Source organism: Phasianus colchicus, chromosome 4 (assembly GCF_987193195.1).
Source record: "Phasianus colchicus chromosome 4, bPhaCol1.hap1.1, whole genome shotgun sequence".
NCBI lineage: Eukaryota > Metazoa > Chordata > Aves > Galliformes > Phasianidae > Phasianus > Phasianus colchicus.
In genome coordinates this window covers 16,744,251-16,766,394 of record NC_143439.1, presented here as the reverse complement: position 1 = coordinate 16,766,394, position 22,144 = coordinate 16,744,251, and the positions used below count along the sequence as shown (strand labels likewise).

Here is a 22,144-nt window from a genome sequence, read left to right as displayed (position 1 = left end):
AGCACGTGGGCAAACAGGCCGCAGGGCCCTGACGGCCCACAAGCCCTGCCCAAGCAATGGCAGCTTCTTCAGCCCCTGTGGGTGTTTGTTTTTAACACAGGCCAATGCAATGCACTGCCATGAAATGAGTAGCTGGAGGAGAAAGGGGGCAATGAACAGAATTATGGGCCAGTTCAGTATCTGACCTTCAGCTATCCCTCAGGATGGCATGTGAACCCAGCGTGGACCTCAGGGCAGTCATAGAAAAGCTGGAGAGGGACTTTTTATAAGGGCACATAGTGACAGAACAAGGGAAAATGGTTTCAAACTGAAAGATGGTAGAATCAGACTAGATGTTCTTTAAATAAATTCTCTATTGGATGTTCTTGAAAGAAGAAATTCTTTACTGTGAGGATGGTGAGACACTGGTTGACCAGCAAGGTTGTGGATGCCTCCTCCTTGGAGGCAGTCAAAGCCTGGGACTTTGAGGAATCTGGTCTAGTGGGAGTTGGGTGTCCCTGCCAATAGCAGGGGGGTTGGAACTAGATTATCTTTAAGGTCCCTTCCAATTAAACCATTCTATGATTCTATCATAGGCTGTCCGCGTGTGCTCTGGCAGGTTTTAGCTTGGGGTCCTGCCTGAGTGATTTTGGTTTTTTTTCCCTTGTGGCTATTGCTTAAGAGTAAAATGCTGAGGAGCAGTTAGGCTGCTGGGCAGCACTGCATTTGGACAGGAATTGTGTAATATGTTTCATGCTTTTGGTCTCCCACAGACATTTAGCAACCACCTTGATTTTAGTATCACTTCAAAGAGGCCTAGTGATTCGCCTGGGCAAAAGTGAGTTGCTGTGATACAGTTTCGGTTTGGGGAGGGGCATGACGCTGTTAGGTCGTTAATGTCTTACCAGCACAGGGTGAGTATGGTAGCAGCAGCACAACTGCTGCTGTTCTCCAACTCCACCTTTCCCTGGGAAGTAGCCTCATTTATGACACTGTTCTGCAATGATGCTGTTTCTTTGTGCAGCAAAACTACTTACATGACCAAATCCTCAGATGCCAAGCAGTTTTGCACTACCGTGCTTAATTTTATAATTAGGTAAGCCCAAAGAAGCCTCATAATATTTTTAATAATTTTATAACTAGTATGACTGTCTCCATCTCATTGACTAAGTAGGCTTGCAAGCCTGCTTCTTAAGTACGCATTAATTTTATACTCAGCTATGTGATAGCTATTTGTCTTCACTTAGTTAGGCTTAGAAGTTTATTGAGCCAGACCATTTCAGTAATGCTTTAGTAATTTGAAGAGGTATCTCAATTGAATTGAATGGTATGCCCCCATTATGCACTACTACACCTCTATGTACAGCCTTGGCTAAACCATCACAGATACACCTCTATCACCTTTGAGTATCTGAAAAGGAGTTTTGCATGAACTGGAGTGGAAGGGGCATATCTCAGACCACATGCTGAAGTCCAAAGCGCATTTAGTTGGATTGGCCTTCTTGTATGTAGCCAGGTCACAAGTATCTCACAGTGGGCTACTTGGGCCAGCTGCTTGGGAGAGAACAGAGTTATGCCCAAGGATTGCAGAGATGGCAGCAGGCATCTATTTCACAGCAGCCTGCTTGTTTTGTGAGCTGTTGTGAAATAAGTGCTGAATTCTGATGTCACAGTGGAAATGATGAGTAACAGGTTAAAGAAACATATTGCATTGCAGAGATAATGGGATTATTCACAGAAGTGGTGTGAAGTTACTTAGAACTTCTAACAGAACCCTAGCTGTTCTTTCCCTCTAGGAATGCTGTTTTAACAGCTGAGGTCAAATGTCTTATTTGTAAACAAATGTAAGAGAAAAAGAAAAAAAAAAAACTTTTTTCTTTGCTTGACTCACTGCTTGATTTTATTAGCCTGTTCTCATCTTAATATTAGCTTTTAGCTGTTATGTGGAATTAGAGAGTATCTAATGTGGGTGTATATCTTGGCTAGATAAAATATTCTGCTGGCCCACTTAAAATATAGGTACTTTAAAAAGCCAACTATAGGAAACAACTGCATGACTAAAGGTGGGTAGGCATGGCGTGTCATAAAAGCTAGTGAGTCTCAACTTACGGATCTCATAGACTTTTCATCTGTCTTTCACAAGGTATTTGATCTGAACTGATGTATTTATGACAAGTTTCATAAATATTTTTCCATGCAGCACAGAATTCCCCAGAGCTACAAAAGAGACACCGAGGGTGGCAAAAAGCAGTGTTTTCTCTAACAGCAAAAACACAAAATTATCACGTGGAACTTCTTGTTTCTGCTTATGTGTGTGACTGATGTGGTGATTTGGTGTAACATCTTTTCCAGGGAACACAAAAGAAGCATAATGAGGTTTATATACAAAAGGACTTTCTGTTGTTGGATTTTGGATTGGGTTTTTGTTGTTGTTGTTGTTGTTTTCCCTGTCATAGGCAAGACTGCTTCTGATTCTTTTCATTTTCTTTTGTTTTCTAAAGGTTTTTGGTAAAGGCTTCCTAAGTAGGGTGCAACCTGTAGTCAGCCCCCACAGTACATCTTAGCTGCTTTCTGTGGTGCCAGAAGGACAAATATATTCCACATTCTAATATCATTCAAACTCTGTCATTCTGAAGTGCAGTGGTTCACCAAAGTGAGAGGGGAAAGATCATAATGCACTGAAGCAATGTCTCTGTGGGAAGGAGAAAAGGTGCAGAAGGAAATCCACTCACTTCTAAGCTGGGGATGAGGAAAAGTTCAGCTCAATCTTAGTCTGCCCTTCACAGGGGAAAACTGGCCTGGCGTGGTGCTGATTAGGAAAAATTAGGATGAGATAAAGGCAGTGAGGAAGTTTCACTATTTTCCATTCTTCTGTAGGAAGAAGCACTTCAGCACTCTTAAGATGTTTCTTTATTCAGAGGTTTTTTTATTAACTCAGAGAAAATACGTATATCCCTGGGTGTTCCAAGTGACTGAACAGAAGGGTGAAATTTCCCAACTTCAGTAAACAGCTTGCTTCAGCTGTGCTGGAAAAAAACAGCAGCTCTGCTGCTGCTGCTTGTTTTCTGGTTCTCTGTTACAAAGGATAAGAATCTACATGCTGTTTCTGAAAATGCATTTATAAAAGCCTTAACGCCGTGGCTGCTATTCAATATGGATTCGCATCTGAACTCTTCACCCCAAAAGTCTCCAGAGATTATCAGTTTCTCATCATTCACTTGTCCAGATTACAGTTTGAAGCGTGTAATTGGGTTTTACTGTGGAGCTGTGATTAGGACTAAGAAGACAGCTCTGTGTGATTTATGTGAAAAGCATGTTAGTGGCTTACAATACAAAGGGGGATAGAGGAGGATGTTACATCAACTCTGAGTCCCACAGTGTACTTAAAAGGAAACTGAGAAAACGCTGAGGCCAAAGTCTAGCTGTACAAAGTTGGAAAGTAATCATTTTGGGTTAGACTTGTTTAACTGCGCTTAGATGGGAAAAGAGAAACCGATTATGAAGGAAATTCTCATCACAATACCTAGTAGAAATGGATTATAAATGAAAATTCAGATCAGCAGGTAACATTTTCCATCTGCTGCACGGCTCAGTTTCTTCCCATCTTTCCTCCAGGAAAATGTTCGTCTGCCCTTTTCTCTAGCTGGACAGATGTTCTTTTGTCCTGCACAGATAAAGTATTTCTGACAGGCAGGCTTCCTCCTCAGATGGTAACGCTTGCATCTGAAAGGAGACAAGTAAGCACGCACCTAAGTGCTTTTCTTTGACGATAAGGGTCAAACGTTTGAAATACCACAACTCCACAGCGCTATTCTGAAGCGTACTTTAAATTTCTGGCCCCGACCGCGCTTCCAGCTGAGGTGGGAGGGAGCGGGATGCCAGGGGAATGAGTTCTTTCTGCCGCTGGCATGTGGGCTCCGCGTGTGACGTGACCGCCGGCAGGCTCAGGCACCGTGGGGTTTTTCCACCCCTTTTTGCGGGGGTGCGGCGCAGAGGAGGCGGGCGCGGAGGTCTGGGCAGGGCAGGGCGGCGGGAGCCGGCCCGGCTGGCGGCCAGCATGGGGGCCGGGGCGCTGGCCATCCGCGTGAGTAGGGCGGGGAGCGGCCGGGCTGCGGCGGGAGGGAAGCGGCGGCGGGTCCGCGTGGAGACGGGAAGGGAGAGGGCGGCCTGGGCCCTGCCTGCAGCGCCTCGTCCCCGGCGCTCGGCTCCCGCGTCTCTCCGAGGCGCTGTTTAAGGAAAGCAAAGATGGATAAAGGCCGCTCCGGGCTTTTTTTATTTTTGTTTTTGCACTTGCACAGCCCATACCCGGGGCCTGTGTGCGCGTTCCTGCCCTGCAGGGCAGCCCTCCCGCCGCTGTGTCGTGCAGTTAACTCAAACTTTGGAAGTGCAAGCCGTGCGTTGTCCCTTTAATCTTCCTTGGAAGCATCTATTTTATAAAGAAATCGGTGAAAAGCGATGTTTTAACGAGTCGTTTCAACCTTCAGTCGCGCACGTGCTGCTTGCTGCGAGGATTAACGAGGCGCTCGCAGGAATGCTGGCTTTGTTTATTTGTTGTAGAGCTGTTTGGCAAATAATGACATGGATTCACGACATTTATGTTAGTGACACGTTTCACAAAGATAAGATGGGTACCTGGGGCCTGAGAACACCCTATCCGTGTTCAGTGGGAAAGGCACAGCAGACAGCAAGCAGTGAGCAATGAGTTTGTGTTAGAGCTGTAGGACAGGCTCAGGGGCAGCCCTGATGCAGACATTAGGTTTCATTACAGTCAGTGTACGGCTTTCAGAGCTTTCAAGCACTTGTTTTTCAAAGAAGCAGCGTGCCTCTACCTGGTCAAGTGCCAAGACCAGAATCCGACCAGTTCTTTGTGATATGTACAGAGAATGCTGTAAATTTCAGTAAGGCTTCTACTACCTCTTCATTAATAAGACACTGTAGGAAGAAACTGATTTTAAGTGTCAGGCTTGTGGCAGCCTTCTTAAACAAAGAGACTGGACTCTATGGTATCAGTGACCTACAGTTCCAGCAGTGTGATGCCATAAACATGAGGATTTCTGCTTGTCTGCATTAGTGAAATGATGCTTAGGTGTATACAGAGGTGGTACCTGTGGTGGGCTTTGCTGCTGCTCTTGGGAGGTCTTTCCAAACCGTAGCACTGTATGCATATTTAGATTTCTGTGTTGCGAAAGCAGTCCTGAATTATGTTGTTCCCTCGGGACTTGATGTGTTCTCATGTTCTCTCTGCCACTGCAACTCAAAACTTGTGAGAATGTCTTCCAGATGTATGTCATGCCTTCAGAAGAAACTGTGGGATGTATGAAGTTAAGGCTTTATTGTGATCTGACATTTTCCCCTAATATTACATGTGATTGGATTACCTAGTTCTTTTCTAACCTTGAAATCTCTGTAATTAGATTTCAGACTTATCAGATACTGAACGTCATAAAATCTTCCATAAGGGTCCTTCTCACATCTCTGACAGTGGCCAAAACGAATCTTTAGGAAACACCATTTGGAAGAAAGATACAGTGAACCTGAGTATGCTCAGAGACTGACAGGTGTCCTGGAGACATCCCAAACTGGTTGTAGTGTACTGGGATTTTTTATGTGTGTGTTTGTCCTGTTGCTTTTATAACCAACGTGAACTGTGTGAGTTACAAAAGCAGTCTCTTGTGAGTCCCAGTTCCTTGTTATTCTAGTAACATACTTCCATGTAAGTGTGCCTTTCTCCCTTATCTTAACTACAGACTACTACTGCTCTTTGTGTTAGTTACTCTTGTCTTCAGTAGTTTTTTTGTTATTGTTGTTTCCCACTTTACAGGGATTTTCCTGTCAGTTAAAAGAAAGTAAGACCAAAAACTTATTCTGGAGCATAAAAGCCAGTTTTGATTGATGCAGTCATGTTGCAACTGTGCAACATTTTGTAGCAAATGTGATTAATGCTTCTTTTTCCTATGCCTCTTTAAGCAAAGCAAGTCAGCTGTGAGATTGAAGGAAGACATGAAAAAGATAGCCTCACTTCCACTGAACAAGCAGAAGGATGCAACCCGTCCAAAGGTGTTTGGTGTGAGTCTTCTGGAGCTCCAGCAGCAGGGACTGAGCAAGAATGGCATTCCAATAGTTGTGTGGAATATAGTTGAGTACCTGACCCAGCATGGTAAGCTGAAGGAAATCACTTTTGCATAGTAACATGTTTTACCGTGAAGATCTCCAAAAGGAGAAGCTTTTTTTGTGATACAGAGGAGGAATAAGGTGTTGGTGCTAACCACTTGCAGAGAACATTATTGTTGCTTCTTTTTTTTTTCCTTCTGCTCAGTATGCTAATTAATAGGACATTTATAAACTACAGCATTATGGAGCAGCACATGCTCATTGATAAGCTTTCGGTTTTATCAGTTGAATGTATTTCATTTTGAAGCTTTGTGTAATTTTCTAGTTGCAAAACAGATGACTTCTCTCACTTTGTGGTAGTGAGAAGATGTAAGTATCTATAGTTATATTCATGTGCACGTACACACCCATGAGAGTACATTGTTGAATACATATTCTCACAGATTTTCAGTTAGATTTCAGTTATTATTTATCTCCTCAGGGAGTTAGATATCCAATTCTCAGCTTTTCTTTGCATTCATTTAATGAAATTTTAGTCTCCATTAAGGAAATTAATCTCTTTGCAGAAAACTAGAATAGCATTGGTGCACAGATGTATCTTGTGCAGGTATTCAGCGTTGGAAAAGATTTTGTGGAGGTAACTTCATCTTGTAAGAAGCTACATCAGTTTTTACCATCAGTTCTCTGTTCTAGCTGCTCATTTAGCTGTGTAATGATAATCCCATTACAGAGTTTTAAGATACTGTGTTTTTATCTTGATGGACTCATGGAAGCTGTTAGATGCAAACACAGCTTGAAAGTTACCTTAGATTAAATGAAAATTTGAAACATAATCGTACCTTTATTCCATAGCAGTACCTTGCTTGATCTATTTCAACTTGCTTTAAAGCAATCTGCTAGAACAGTGAAAGAGCGAGGAGGGGAAAATGCCTTCAGTCACTTAGCTTTAATCAAAACCAGAAGTTGACGAACCCTCTTGATTGCAAGCTGTGGGCTGTACTCTGTGTTCCATAAAAAGATTGCATCCCACTCAAGCATTTTCCAAATATGAACAAAACAAGCCAGATCTTCTATCTGCAGCAAAATTAGCTGGGCTTCTAAATGCCGAGGTGATTATCCAGCCTTGATAAACATATAATCCACTCTCTTTCTTGAGAAGGATGTCAGAGATGCCCTCTTGGGAATATTTTGAAAGGAGTGTTCTGTGCTTGCCTACAGTTTGTTTTGTGAATTAACGGGGAAGTTAACCATGATAATGTTTTTAACAGAGCCCTACATATGAACTCAAACTATTTGCAAGGACAGTGTTCTGTGAACCATGTTTGCTGTTTGTTCAGCATTGTCTCCTGTTCTGCACAGATGCAGAGACATTGTAGGACTTTTTAAAGTCAGGCCATTTCAGAGTCTCCTTGTTCATGGGCAACAGATTTTACCCGTTTGAAAAAACTGAGCCAACTTTTAGGTAGCTGCATTCCTCAACTAAGTTTGTGGTAAGCTACTAATTTTCAAATTTGTAGGTGAAGCCAAGTTTTCCTATGCTGAATTTGGAAATATCTGATTACTGTTCCCAGTAGGTTCTAGCCTCTCTTTATTTTCATAGGAAGTTTTATCTGCATGGCCGCTCTGCTCTGCTTGTTCGATCTGTGCTGCAGGAATGAGTGACTGAGATGTGGTGTTTTCTGTCGCCCCCCAGATGGCAGTATAGCATTTTGTATGTGTTTTCTTGTAGCTGCAGGAATACAGGGTCTGTAAGCGGTATCTTACATTAGTCGAGTAAAATGCTTCAGTATTTAAATGTTTCCATTTTTTTCTTACTAGATCAGTTTGTTTCTTGGTCCGATTAAAGGCATTACTTCTTTCTACAAACTCTGCTGTATCAGTATTGACTTCTTGGACTGGAAATGTTCTGTCAGACTCCTGCTTAGTAATGACCACTTCTGAACTAAGGAAAACCATACATCGTATATTTTGATCCTCTTAGTGTTCTGCTTCTAAAGAAGAATAAGCAGGCCTATGCACACTGCCGAGGATCAGAAGAAAGCGGAAAACACTTCCTGTTTTATGATGAAAGTGTTTTAGCAAAAAATGAATTTTTCCTCAGTTCAACTTTAGGCACTTGTTTTCCTTGTTTGACTCTCAGCATCTGCCTAGAAAGTGATACAGTATGATTCATCTGGCTTTCTCTGTGGAAACCTTCACTGGGTGTGGGTTGTCTGGCCTGAAGTGATGGATACTTTTATTTTTCATTGTGAAATCTTTAGGCTTCATGCAATTAAAAATACACGCTTGCTTTCAGAGATTTTCTTCTAAAATGAATTTGCAGTGATTATTATAGAGTTACTGCTGCAAGCAGCATGTATTCAGCTGTTTTTGCTTCATGATGATCACAGGTAAGGCTGCCCTAAAAAGCAAAGCTGGAAATACTCGTGTGAGTAGTGTCATGCCTTGGCAGAGTCACTAAAGCTAAAGGGCTACTTGCAAAGTTGAAATAACACAGCTGTTTGGTCGAGTCTGATTCCTTTTCAGCAGAAGTGTACTGATGCAAAATTCAGCCATCTCAATTGGTTTCTGCTTGGTATGAAGTACATAAGTCACTCTGAATGGAATGCCTCCTGTATATTTCCTTGGAAACTACAACAGAGGCAAAGAGCACAGTAATACTGTTTGATAGAGCAAATTCTCAACCATGAAACACCATTTCTCAACAGAGTCACAACCAATAGCTATGCTTTTTCACCAGCAATTAACAAGAGCCAGCATACTACACAAGTAAAAAATCTGCACCAGCAGAGCTGACCCACTATCACTGTGGCCACTGCTGAAGCACACCACCCACTGCCTCACTGTGCTCACATCCACTGTTTAGGCTCCATAAATGTTCAAAAAGCATTAATGAATGTCAGTGGGTGCCATTTTTTCTGCATGGAGGAATTTAGTTATGCACTTTTGCTTCATATGCATTTCCATGTCAGATACCATTTTGTCAGACTGCCCCTCTGCTGCCAGCTGTCACACAGCAACAAAATGTAATGGGGATATTGGTGGGAAGGTTCAGCCACTGATGCCTCTTCTACCAACATCTGTCTCTTGACACTGTGGGCCAACACAGTTGAGTAAAATAGGAGTATTTTACACAGAGTAAAATAGGAGGCATTACTGCTGGAACAGCCTTCGTATCTTATAGGTTACAGCAATGCCATTGGGTTCTGTGGATTTTTATAGAGTATCCCAAGCCTAAAGATTAGGTCATTAGTAGTTGTTAATTATCTGAACCCAATTACTTGACTAGCAGGGTTTCTAGGGGAAAGTAGTATCTTTTCAATCCTCATTGTATTGATTGTCCTTTGTATTAATGTTATTGTATTATTCGCACTTGAATGTCTGTTTCATCATATCTGTGGTGTATCTTAGTTCAGATCAACCTCATGTGTAACATATAATTACAGGTATGACCCAGGAAGGCCTTTTCAGGGTAAATGGAAGCATGAAAACAGTGGAACAGCTGCGTCTGCAATATGAACGTGGAGAAGAGGTGGAACTTGTTAAAGATGGCGATGTGTACTCAGCAGCCAGTCTTTTGAAATTGTTTCTGAGAGAGCTGCCAGATGGGATTATCACCTCTGCCTTACAATCCAAGCTCATTCAGCTTTACCAAGGTAAGTGAGAGGTGAAAGTCTCCATCCTTCTATGTGCTTTTCTGCAGGAGAATTATATACAGGCAGCATAAGCAGTACTCTTTCTTAACTTACATACTTTGTTCCACAGTTCCTTTGACTCCAGCTCTCACCTGCTCACAGAGTGCATTCTGATAGAAATTCTGAATCTCGTCATCTTCCGTGTTTGGTGAAATCTGAACTATTTATGCTTTTCTAATCTGATTATATCTGCTAAATAGGAGCTGAAATGATTGGTTGGTTGGTTGGAAGAAGCTTGGAGACAATAACTGCAATAGTCTCTCTAGGACATGGATTGCTTCTGTTCAGCTAGAGAGATTATTGGCAATTTCTCTTTCTAATGGGCTCTGAAAAGTTCTAACAACTTCATCTGCTGATCATACTTAGTATCCACTGAGTCCCAAAGCATGTGTGTCTAAATTTCCACTTCTCACTAAGTGATGTAATTGCCCATCAAACACAAGTCAGTTTGCAATTAGAACGGACTTTACCCTTTAATCCCGCTCATGGCATACAACCTGGAAGATTTCTGTTATTTTAATTTTTTTTCCCTTCAAGAGGATAACCTGCTTTAGAAAGTTGTAACTTGCACAACTGTCTGTCTGATGATTTGTTGAACGAATCTATCTATATTGAGCAGTCCAGACTGCTGCTATGCAGACTAGGCGGTCTGTTCCTGGACCATCTGGGTCAGTGGAAGTTCTTTTGCTGCAGGCAGTTGATGCCTCTCACTCTCTTCCTGAGAAGCTGCAAAGTGCGTGGGTACGTATTGCTGGAGAAATGCTCTTTACTGTAAAACAGACCAATATGATGTGTGTGGAGGAAGAATGTGCTGACAAATGTCTTCAGTGGAAGACAGCACGAAGTTTTCACACTGCTGTCCTTGGGTCTCTCTCCCACTTTTTTTGCCTGCAGTAGAAATGAAGCTTAGCTGTTGCCTGGAGCAGGGAGGACACAACCATGTCTTTTCTCCCTTTATTGTTTGGGACTGTACAGACTATTGAGGGTGCACTGAAGAACTTTCTGTCTTTCCTGAGCGCAGTCATTAAAGCTATAATAAGGTCATATGCGGGCTGTGGGGGGTGGAACTTTCTCTGTAAAATAACATTTAGTGAAGTCTGTGACCCAAGGAGAGGGTTCAGGAAGTATTGGGTAGGAAGGTGCTGTTGCTTAAGAAAGTCCCTTTTTTTTTTTTAGACTTGCATAGCAGTGTCTTTTAGATTTAACCATATTTGACTCAGGAAATATATTTAATTATGTTCTTTCTCTTAAATCAGTCCGACTGGAAATTTTGTTTAAGTTGTGTGTTTCTACTTCTACTTCCCTGTCCCCCACAGAGGTCATGATTCTTTATTGCGCCAGAAACTATCAATGAACTTAGTGAACTGCGCTGATAGTGGAAAGTTTTATCCATTCTTGCTTCCCACAGGAAATGCAAAATCTGCCCAGTGCTTTCTGTGGAAATGAGAGATGCATATTCTTACATAGCAGACCAAGATTTGTTGTTTCAAATAGAAGTTACTGGTGTAAATCACAAGCCCAGCTCTCTCAAAGTCATCCAGCTGTAATGCATCTTCATGTATGTAATGCATCTTCAAGTTTGCACGTATTGCATAGCAGTTTGTGGTTATAGTCCCACTATAATTTTGATTAGGAAACAGAAGTTTTATTTAAAAAAAAAAAAAAAAAAAAAAGAGTTAGCTGTTATGGCAAGGGGGAAGGCTTTGGTAAAGTCTGAGGAAAAACGAGTTGTTGGGTTTTGTCTGGTTTTGTTTTCATGCCCTAGAAAATACTGCTTAAATTGAGTTGCTCTGAAAGGCACCGATGACTTCGGTGGGGTTCAGATTAGCTTCAGTGGTAGGTGAATCTGTGTTTACTATTAAATGATCAACCAGCTATGCAGGATTGGAAGAATTATCTATTCACTTATCTGAGTATGTGCAAAGGTATTTGTTGCAAAATGGTATCAGCAGCAAGCCGGCCTTAGTGTTGTTTTTTTGAACTATGAATCAAGTGGGTCAAGGTGTTTCTGAGCCTACAGGTTATTAAAAAATAACTTTGAATCTGGACCCACTTAAATGTATGGTGACAATGAAAGCAGTTACAAGCTCTCTTGCAGCCTCTGTCCTCCCTCATGTTGAAGTTTGTGTGGGAAATGGTGTTTTTCTAATTACGTTAGAATTCCTTTGGAATATTTTCAAGGATTGATATCAGCATCTTTCAAGCCAGCTAAAAGCTTGGCCTGAGAATAATACACAATTACTTTTTTTCCTATAAAAATTGTTAGGGAGTGTTTCCTCCAGTTAAAAATAGCTGGAGTGAAAATTACAAATCTTAACCTGAAGCTGTAATCCTTTTTAATGCAGAGTATAGTGTCTTTATTACCAAGCCAGGGAATAAATGATCTGCACTTTATCAAAAAAGAGAAACCTGATCCATGGGTTGTTTGGGAAGTCCACACAGCTGATTTGGCATGCTAGCAGAAGCCTGTGCAACACAGCACGAAATGAGCCCCGCGTGCTGCCCACAGATCTGACACATTGCTGTCTATATAAATATTCAGAGTAACTCCAAGACTATGCAGTTCCAGAAGCCATCACGTAGTGTATCTTAAAGGCAGTCTGGTGTGTCCTCATGTTCTCTTTCTGCCTTTGGAGAAGGGCAGTGATGGGGTGTTGAGAAGGACCTCTGTCTACAAATGGTGTTAATGAGAGATGTGTGCAGTATGTGCAGGCCAGGGACATGCTGATAGTCATCTCTATATTGAGTGCCCCCCCAGCATGCCTGACAAATATGAATGCTGCTCCTTGCAGGGAGTCCTGGGGTAAAAACATCCATCACAAAGAGGCTGTGACTTTGTTGGAGAGCAGGGCTGTGCTTGCCCAAGCAAAATGGGCTGTACTTGCACATCTGTGAGAGCCCTAGGTGACTGAAAGCTATTTCTTTCATGCATGTCCATTGGAAGTAATCAGTGGCTCCTACACAGCAATCCCTATTTGAGTTTGTTTATTCCTTCTGACTTTCCATTCCTTATCTTTTACAACACAGTCACTGACTCTTAAGACATTTGTACATACCAGAACCAGCTCTGTATGCTCTGCTCTTATCCCCTTTCACAGGTCACTTGCTTTTAGCAAGACAGGTTGCTGTTGTACTTTTCCTTTTTGGCATGCAGAAAGCTTTTCCCTTATGTGATTTTTGTTGGTTTGTTTTTTGGTGCATTCCTTTCTCTAGCAAGGAGCAAAATGGAGGCTTATAGCTACCTTTGGCACTCAGTTTAATTAAGTTGGATGCTGTTTCATTACTCTGGGCTCTCAGTGTTGCTCCATTTGAGATAGTTTGTATTTTACAGTATGCAGCAGCTAGATGTGAGTTCTGTCTCACATACTCTTCCCCTCACAGCTTGCTATGAATGGCAAGGGTCTCTGTAGTGCCAATGCTCTGCAGGTTCCAAGGAGAGGGGTGGGAGGGAAGGAGGAGCTCTTTCCTGAATCAAGAGGTTGTTTTCTGAAATGCTTGGTAGCCGGGAGCTATTGGAGCTACATGAGCAGGCAGAACCCAAAATAAAGGCTGTGTTAGGGGATTTTAGAGGTCAAGCTTCAACCTGAGCAGTGGGTATAAAAATGAATAAACGAGAGCTGGCCCTTTGATCAGCAAATCAGATTCCCTGGTTGTCTGTGGTTCTCCAGGCTGTAACTGCATGTTCTTAACCTTTTCCTTTGGCTTTTATTGTTATTTTGACACTGTTTTTCAAGTTTGGAAGTGCTAGTGATATCTTGTGTTCTCCACATGCAGAAGATGCTTGTTGTGCAGTGAAATCTCTTAGAACCAGCTTTCTCACGCAATGACAGCGCTCAGCAGAGCTGCAGAAGAAGTCACAGGGCAGCTGTTCCCAATGTGTAGTGATGGAGGATAAATGCAGCTCTCTGAAGTGCATTAGCGACTGTGAGCAAGGGGTTTCAGGTTGGATTGTGACGAGAACATTTTCATGATGAGAACTTTCTGCAGTTCTGCTACTGATGACAACAAATGTGATATTTTTTCTTGTATCGCAGAGCTTTGTCTAAGGCTCTGTCAGAGGCTCCAGTCCTACTTTCTGTAGGTTGTGGAGGAAGAAAATAAAGGCTTTGATTTCCTCCAACAACCTGGCATAGCTAGCAGTGTGCTGTGCCAGCGTGCTGCCTGCGTGCCCAAGATTGACTTCCAGGGGAATGTTGATAGCTAGAGACAGATGCAAGCTTTTCTGTCTGCCCTCCTGGTTGGTAATATGTAAGGCAGCTGAAAGCTATGCAGACGTGGTAGCATGACACCGAGCTCCAGACTCTCTTCCTTGCATCACAACAGAGGTAATTAGCTGCAGTGTGGCACCATGCTGATGCAGTGTTGGTGCTAGGCTGGAGTTTTTTGGGGTCTGGCCATCTGAGTCATGCACAGAGCAATTACACATACCTGTCTGCTGACATCTGTACCTTTACATGATGTTCAGACAGTGTGCTCTGTAGGGTGAAGGAGCATCATGCAGATGGATTGATTGAGGAATTGGATGGTGTCTATAGTATGTCAAAGAAACTCAATATGTACAGAAATAGGATGGACCACTGGAAAATATGTCCCTCTTCTTGTGATCTGTGGGTGTATGCTGAAATTAAATGAGACTAAAAACACCCCTGCAAATTTGTCTTTGCCTCCTACACTGTTGAGGCTCCTGTTTCCAGTTAATTAAAATTTTTAAGAGATTGCATTTTGTTTTCGGTTGCCTCTTGGACTGCTGTCCCACAGTAGTGAGTTCCTAGCAAAAGATCCACATGCCAGGCAAAGTTCTGTGCTTGACAATAACAAGTGTGTTGATAGCTGAGGTATTTTTAATATGATTTAATTATATATCTATGATTCAATGTGAAATACTATTTAAATATAAGTTCTTGAATTGCCTTTGAAAGTCTGGCACTCTGCAGTTTTGATTACTGACAAACACATTTGTCTCATCTCAAGATGCTGCAGAGACCAAAGTACATACTCAGCTTCGTGCCACCCTCTGTCATTTTACTTAATGAGTAAGACAGCTCTTGATACAGTCTTGACTTCCTCAGGACATCTTGTACCTCACAAAATTAGTCAAGTACATAAGCTCAGGGCTTTGGCACACTTGATGCTTGTCTGGATAATAGTATAAACAGCTCTGGCGCTCTAAAGTTACTCTGATGGTCAGTATCAGCTGAGTAAACCTTAGTGATTAATTTTGAAGCTGAAAAATTGTCTAGCAGGTGGACACAAGAAGAAAGAGAGCTCTAGGCAATTGGCTGCCATGACTCATGAAAATTCTTGCCCTCCATTAAGTTGAAAACCTGTTTTATTTGAAGTATTGTGGTTATGAACAGCTTAGATTCATTCGTCCCCCAAAAAATGAACAAAGTGCATGGCATACTATGTGTGCACATTGCTTTCTGAATTCATCACAATCATCACCCTAATTAATAACTTTTCAGAATAGAGCTGAACTCTGTGAAATAAGTCTCAGCAACAGGACAGTTAACAAATTATTTTTGATTTTTGAATTGCATTAGGGGGAAGACTTGACTTCCTTTCCTCCACTTTTCGCTGGAGACTGGGGGGGGAAAGCTTAAGAGAGCTGTATTTTCTTGTTCTGCTTTCAGCAGGACAAAGAATTTCACAGCTCCGTAAATGGAGTTTTCTGTCTCCTGTTGCTCAGTGGTTCTGTGACATTCAATTAGGGTAATTCCTGAAGATCTTAGGGCCTGATGTGCATCTTTGTTCTTAGAAGAACAGAAGTGAAAGCAAAATGCACCTACTGATACTAATAGTATCAGTAATAGATACAGTAATGAGGAGGGAACAAAGGTTTGGCTGTGCCTAGCAATAAGCACCTCTGATGTTAATCCACACCACATAATATGCCTTGTTTAAGGAACAAGGACATCAAATCCCCTAAATACAACTGATATCATGAGGCCACCAGCTTTCTGTGCAGTCAGAGTGCGGACCTGTGGAGTTTATTAGCATCTTTCCAGTTTTGAAGGAATGGAAAATCCTTCAGTAAATGGAAAAGTACCTGTCAGTCTAAAGCCCCAGTGTGAGGTTCAGAGAGGCAATTAGTTCTCAAGGGCATTGCCTAATTAGGTGATAGATTGATGGTGGTAGATATGTTTCTTTCTCTGTGATGGCTTTGGCATTCTTTTTACTGGAAAAAAAAATACACTATGTGTGAGTTGTTTTGTTACCTAAACAGAAGTATGTTACAAGGTGAATTTCAGTGTTCTAGGTGAAAATTAGTTGTATATTGTTTTTCTTTAAGCTTAATGAAAAGGAAGGTAATTGGTAATCAAGTCAGGGACTGTCCAGTCCACTTTGATTGGTGCAAACACAAGTGCAATTAAATTCCTTATTGATATTCAGTGTAATAAAGCCTTCTGGAGCCATCTCAAATTTTGCTGCAGAAGTGAAATTAATGAATCAAATTTCCTCTTGTTACCAGCTGATTCATAGTAATGAAATCATGATAATTTTTTACATATATCAAAATATTTTTGAAAGAAATACTTAAGTAGACAAATTTTTGCATGTTTTCTTCATGCATATTTGCTTTCTCTGAAGGAGCTAATATTTTAGCTGCTGCAGAGAAGGATATAGCAGATGAAATCCTGGAATGTAAACTGTGTGAAGTGACAAGTACACATATATAGGAAATTGTTTGCTTCTCTAATGATATGCATATTTATGTATGTTTTTTCTCCTCTTGTGTTTTCTAGATGGTAGAAATGAAGTGCAGAAGGAAAGAAACTTGAGAGAACTCCTTAAAGAACTGCCTGATGCTCATTACTGCCTGTTGAAGTATCTGTGCCAGTTCCTGATAAAAGTTGCTGAACATCATGTAGAGAACAGGATGAACCTTTGCAATCTTGCCACTGTGTTTGGACCGAACTGCTTTCAGTAAGTTGGGTTTTTTACTTTTCCCTTTATGTTGATAGAAAGTAATGAAGCAGATAATGGAAGATGTAGCTGAGAACCCTAACAACAGAATGACCAAACAGAGGCACTGTCTGCAGCTTTCTGGTAATTTTTGGTGCTTAAGCTAATATTTGAGCTGACAGGGAATTGAGTTGTTCTCTCATCTCCTCGTGCAATCTTGTACAACAGTTAGCAAGTTTTCCTGTGCTCTGTTGACAGCAGATCAGGTGTATACAATGGCTGGCCTCCTGATTGTTTATGGGCAAGGAGACTTGTGCTCTTACAGCTTTCTTCCTTTGCCATTGAATAATATGGATGCTTCTCTGCAGAAGGATTTGAGGAAGGTGCTTATAGGGGAAAAAAGGTCTTGGATGCAGCACTCAGGTGCTGTATGCTTTCTAGCTCTGCTGATTTGTGAACCTGTGGTTGTCTTCAATACCAGATATAAAGTGAGGGCTCTTTATCATTCTAGTTTATTTTGAAACTGGTCTAGAAGTTGTGGGGAAGCCGTGGCCTTCTGAGACTTTTTACTGGATTCACTAGTCCTACTGGTTTCTTTCAAAGGGCTCAGTTTCTTGCTGTTTCTGTTGAAGATGATACACTGTATATACTGGTGGGGTTGGAAGCAGTATCAGGAAGAACTATTTCCAGATGTGAGAATGCACTCAAGTAAGATTGTAGCCTCCAGAAACAGGCTTCTTTAAAGAGAGAGAAAACAGAAGGTGGATTCCTAGTAATGTATTGAGCCAGTTCTACATAGATGCTGCTTGCTCTCTTCTTAATGGAGCACATTTTTTTTAAAGGAGCACAGATTTTTCTATTGAGTGGGGAGAGAGACTACAAAGATGAGACTGAAACCAAAGCTTGTCCTTTTGACTATACTTCCACCTCATCTTTCTCATAGATGATGAAGATGACTGTGTCAAGATATGAGCATTAAAGCATTTGCTGTCTTAATATAAAGCCATAAAGCATATTGTGGGAGGAAAAAGAAGTCTTCCCCTCCAAAAGAAAGGAGACTTGAAGACAGCAGTGTATACAGGCATGTACAAGTAGAAGAGTTAGTGGAAACAGTGCTATAGATTTTTGAGGATAAAAAAGTAAGCTTTTAAAGATCACATTTGTATGAGCAGGCTTATTTACACATGATAGAGTTCTGAAATTAGGGAGTTTCCGTCTAGATGTATCTGTGGGCTTAGGTTCATCTCATTTAATTTGCTTGTTCCTGATTCTAGTGGCTAAATCTCTGTGATTTGAACTCCCAGGTGGCTATTTGAATAATTGTTACATTACTCATCACTTGGTTGAGGAAAGTTTTGAAAATTAGCTCTGCATGCTTTTTGGCGTAGAATGTGGAGCCCTGCAGTTCGGAAGTGCAATTGGCTTTCTTAAGATTAAACCATACTTACTAAAAGCTGTATAGTTGTTGTCTTAGTTTATCTCTGCTCATAGGATTGCATAGAAAAGGCTCAACAGTTTCTGTAAGGTATAGGCCTGTGTGTAAAAGGCAAAGAATCACATCATTCCATTTCAGAAGACTGGGAAAGGCAGAGTTCACATAAGACTGAAGGCACAAGGTCTCGTGTGGGTGTATATGAATGCAGCCAGCCCTGCAGTTGTGATGCATCAGAATGCATGTGCAGCAGAAGAGGCAAGAACTTAACACATAACAAATGAGTAATGTACTTTTACAAGATCCAAATATTTCAGAATGCCGGATGTAGAATTTTGTTTAAGCTCCACCATCTGGTAATTCAGCTGTGTGTTTTACCAGATCTTGATCTTTTCTAGGCAATTCAGGATTGTGGTCTAGACACATTTGTGAGCAACTGCTGAAATGCCCTTTTCTCCTGTGTTAATGAATGCATTCTTAAATTGATGATACTGTGGCCAAATCAACAAAGATTTGCCAGGAGGGGGAAAGGATTTGTAGCACCCAACTTTCAGTGTTGGGCTTAAACTGCTGGTTAGCTACACATCTGGAGAGGGATCTTCAGAATGTAGTTCAGAGCAAGTCTATCTGAAATCTGCCTTTGCAGGGGCTGTCTTACCATTGACTACAGGCATTTCCTAGAGAGATTAGCTGAAGAAATGGAGTATGAGGTGATTGAACCGAACTTTAACTTTGCTTCATTTGTTCAGAGCAGTGCGTGGAGTGTTTTGCTGGAATGAGGATATAAGGCTTAGCAGCCAACAATTGTCAGCAATTGCATTGCTGACAATCAGAGAGGATAAAGTCCATCTTGCCTTCTACAGGATGTTCTTAGTGACATTTTAGCTATTTAGGTATATTATTTTTCACTCAGTAACCAAACTTTTTTTTTACAGTTGTATAAACCTCACAATTGGGCAACTTTCCAAACAGTTAGACTTTATTTCAGTTCTCTTCATCTCATTCATTTTCTCTACATCGACTTGTCAGTATTTTTTTCTAAATTCCAAAACTTTCAGTCTTATTCATCATTTCTCCTGCTTTCTTATTTGCTGTTTGGTAAATCAAACTTACGTTCTTCTAATGAAAGGTTATCTTTTCTGTATTTATAATGAATGGAAGAATGGAGAAAATGGCTATTTGCAGTCCTTGCAGTGAAGTGTGATGTAAAATATGGGAAAACATAAAGGACAAGGTCTGACAGCTCAAAAAAGGAAAATGTGATGATTTGAGATTTAGTGCACTGTTTTCTCCCAACTTGGATTTGTTCAGATTTATTGTTGATGGAAGCCAGAGAAGTATTGACCTTGAGAGACTGCAAGCATGGGAGAACATTAATTATTGGCTTTTCTGTTATTGGCCTAATCTGTGTGGAGGATTAGTGCTTGCACTGTGGCTACTCTTGGAGAAAGATGTCTGTTGACCCAGATTTCATTCCTTGTACAGCCATATCCGTAGTATGGCCTGCTATGTGTCTCTGTTTTGCTCTCACAGTTAGCTGGTCCTGCACTACTTCTTCAACACTGAGTTCTCTCTCCTTCTATCTCCTCTGTTGAGTCTGGGTGTCAGGGAGGCCATATTCCTGTCCTTTGACTAGATTTGTATAAGAGATATGAGGCCCATCAGTTATGGAAAAAACAGAAAATTTCTTTGCACCGTTTTGTTTGTTGTTCTTTTCAGCTCTCTCTCAAAGAATGATGTGTGTTTGTTGCCTCTGTGATTGAGGCTTTCACTGGCATAATGGTATTTCATTCCAACAGAAGTGTGATGTGAAGGTTTGCTCAGCTCTTCAAGAGGGGCTGGCAAATGCATGTATCTGATTCAAATCCTGCTGTTTGCTGTGTAGCAGTTGGATGATGATATAAAGGCCTGGGAGATTTGCTGATTCGGGCTGCAGAGGGCAAAGTATCTTTAGTGATGAGGGGCTTTCCTCTCAGTGCTCCCCTGCAGAGTTCAAGCATTTTGTCTGCCCACTTATCCTCCACATCCCCTCGCTCTGGTCAGCAAGGAAGAAGGTCATGGAGTACAACTTGTGGAACTGTGGCAGAAAGAAAATGCTGCGGATCAGTTGTGCTTTGGAGATACTTCTTTTCCCAACATCAGAATGAATGTTCCTTCCAAAGTAATGCAACTTAAATGCACTGCTTGCATTGCATCCACCAGTGTTGTTCCTTTGAGTGGTGGAAATATAGTACTCTGCTTTGATGGCAGAACAAGGATTTCAAGGATTTCTGTTACAAGGATTTATAATGTTGGAGTATTTTTATCTTTTTTCCTACAGAGACTTTATGAGGAGGAGATTGCAGAGAAGAGCTCTTTGCACCTACCTGAATCCTTACTGGTTTGGGTTGAAAATGGTCTTTCTCCAGATCTTGGTTCAGAATTAAGAAAGCATACACTCAGAATTTAAGTGGAGGAACAGTTTTACAGGAAAAACAGCAATAATATTTTTACACTTTGTCAAATTGTGGCCTTGGTGAAGTTTCTGTTCAAGTCTTCCTTCCACTAAGCTGTTTTCTTCTCACTATCACGTCTATATTGCAGCTACAGTTTTTGTACTGAGATAGGTCTGGAAACAAAATGCACATTTTCTTGCATCTTGTCCTCCTGGCTCTCATACAGGGGAGCACATCCAGTCATATGAAGCAGTGGGCCATTTAGAGCTACTTCCCCCATTTACTGCCAACCTTAGCTCTCGGTGCTAAACCGAATGGTATTTGAGCTCCATACAGAAATGCTTCCCAGGAACATTTTTGAAACACCTCAAAAATTAGGTGAAGAAATGCAGTATACGTTATGGAGTCATCTTAAGCTACAGAGACCTTGACTAACTGTTCTACTCAGCATGTGGATTTTCTCATTTTTCTGACTAATCATATACCTTTGTGGTCATCACAGATCACTTCCCCAAGGAATCTGACCCTTTCCATTAACCGTTCAGAGAATTTGAATGCCTCATATTGTTTGTGCCTCACTCTTAGAACCAAATTTTAACAAAACTGGTGGTATCTCGTTTGGAGGTTGTCTCAATTAGATCTCTGCCTAGACTATGTGGATGGAGTAGATTGTTTGACTATGTATGGGAACACTTGAATCAAGCCTGAACCTCTGATTGATCACCTGAGGCAAGCACTGAGTTAGCCATGGGACCACAGGTGAAGGCAATTCAGCTGTGTGACTGAAAGGGGTGGAGCCTGGCTGCACCTCTCCTAGACCCCATTTAAGGGCTGGCACTGAAGAAGGATCTCTCTCTGGAGATTGCTCCTTTTAGAGTTTTTGTTGTGAGCCCAGGACACAAGTAAGCTTTTTCATTCATTTCCAATTATCCCTTACTAATCATCCCTTTTCAATGTGATAATCTTTCCAGCTATATGCTCTCTAAAGACCGGCCTAACTTCTCCGTGTACTTGTTGATTATACATCTGTATACTTGTTGGTTATCCAGACCAACAGATAGAGAAGTTGATATTGCGCAGAAGAACTGCAAACAAACCATAATAGTTGTTACCACTATGGATGCGTTTCTTCTCTACCAGACAAAGTTTCCTCTGCCTGCTACCCAACCCATATCCACAACAGAATCATTACATAAATGCTGGGCAGAAGCATTTCCCTTTTGAGTATCTAACGTTCTGCTTCAAATTCTGTCCAATTTTAGAGTGCCCTCTGGATTTGAAGGTATAAAAGAACAAGAGATCTGCAACAAGATAATGACTAAAATGCTGGAGAGTTACAATACCTTGTTTGAACTGGAAGGTTTGAAGAAGGAGGAAGAAAAGCCAGTATGTGAAGAGCTAGCAAGAATTATTTTGGTTAAAGTGAGTATCTCTAATCCTGTACTTTCTTATAGCAAATCAGTAGCGTAGGCTCATGCCTGCTTCATTTCAGAAATCTGTTATGTAAGCAGTAGGTAGACACTGTCACGATGGTGCTGGATGTTAATAATTGGTATACAGTATTACCCATTGATCCAAGGCCAATT

General features: G+C 41.3%; 1 protein-coding gene across 6 annotated transcripts in view; it reads left to right on the top strand.

The window, feature by feature from the left end:
* The window catches only part of FAM13A (family with sequence similarity 13 member A), a 142,981-nt gene that overhangs the window by 26,669 nt on the left and 94,168 nt on the right, over positions 1 to 22,144 (top strand). For 3 of the 6 annotated variants that reach the window (XM_090138786.1, XM_090138783.1, XM_090138784.1), the window contains exons 1-5: positions 3,885 to 4,063; positions 5,947 to 6,136; positions 9,537 to 9,746; positions 16,532 to 16,712; positions 21,821 to 21,980. In XM_090138786.1, the coding sequence (XP_089994912.1) occupies positions 4,037 to 4,063; positions 5,947 to 6,136; positions 9,537 to 9,746; positions 16,532 to 16,712; positions 21,821 to 21,980 (768 nt within the window). In that variant the 5' untranslated portion in view covers positions 3,885 to 4,036. Of the gene's footprint in view, positions 1 to 3,884; positions 4,064 to 5,946; positions 6,137 to 9,536; positions 9,747 to 16,531; positions 16,713 to 21,820; positions 21,981 to 22,144 lie in introns of those variants that run through there. The other 3 variants (XM_090138785.1, XM_090138782.1, XM_090138787.1) reach the window with 2 other exon arrangements.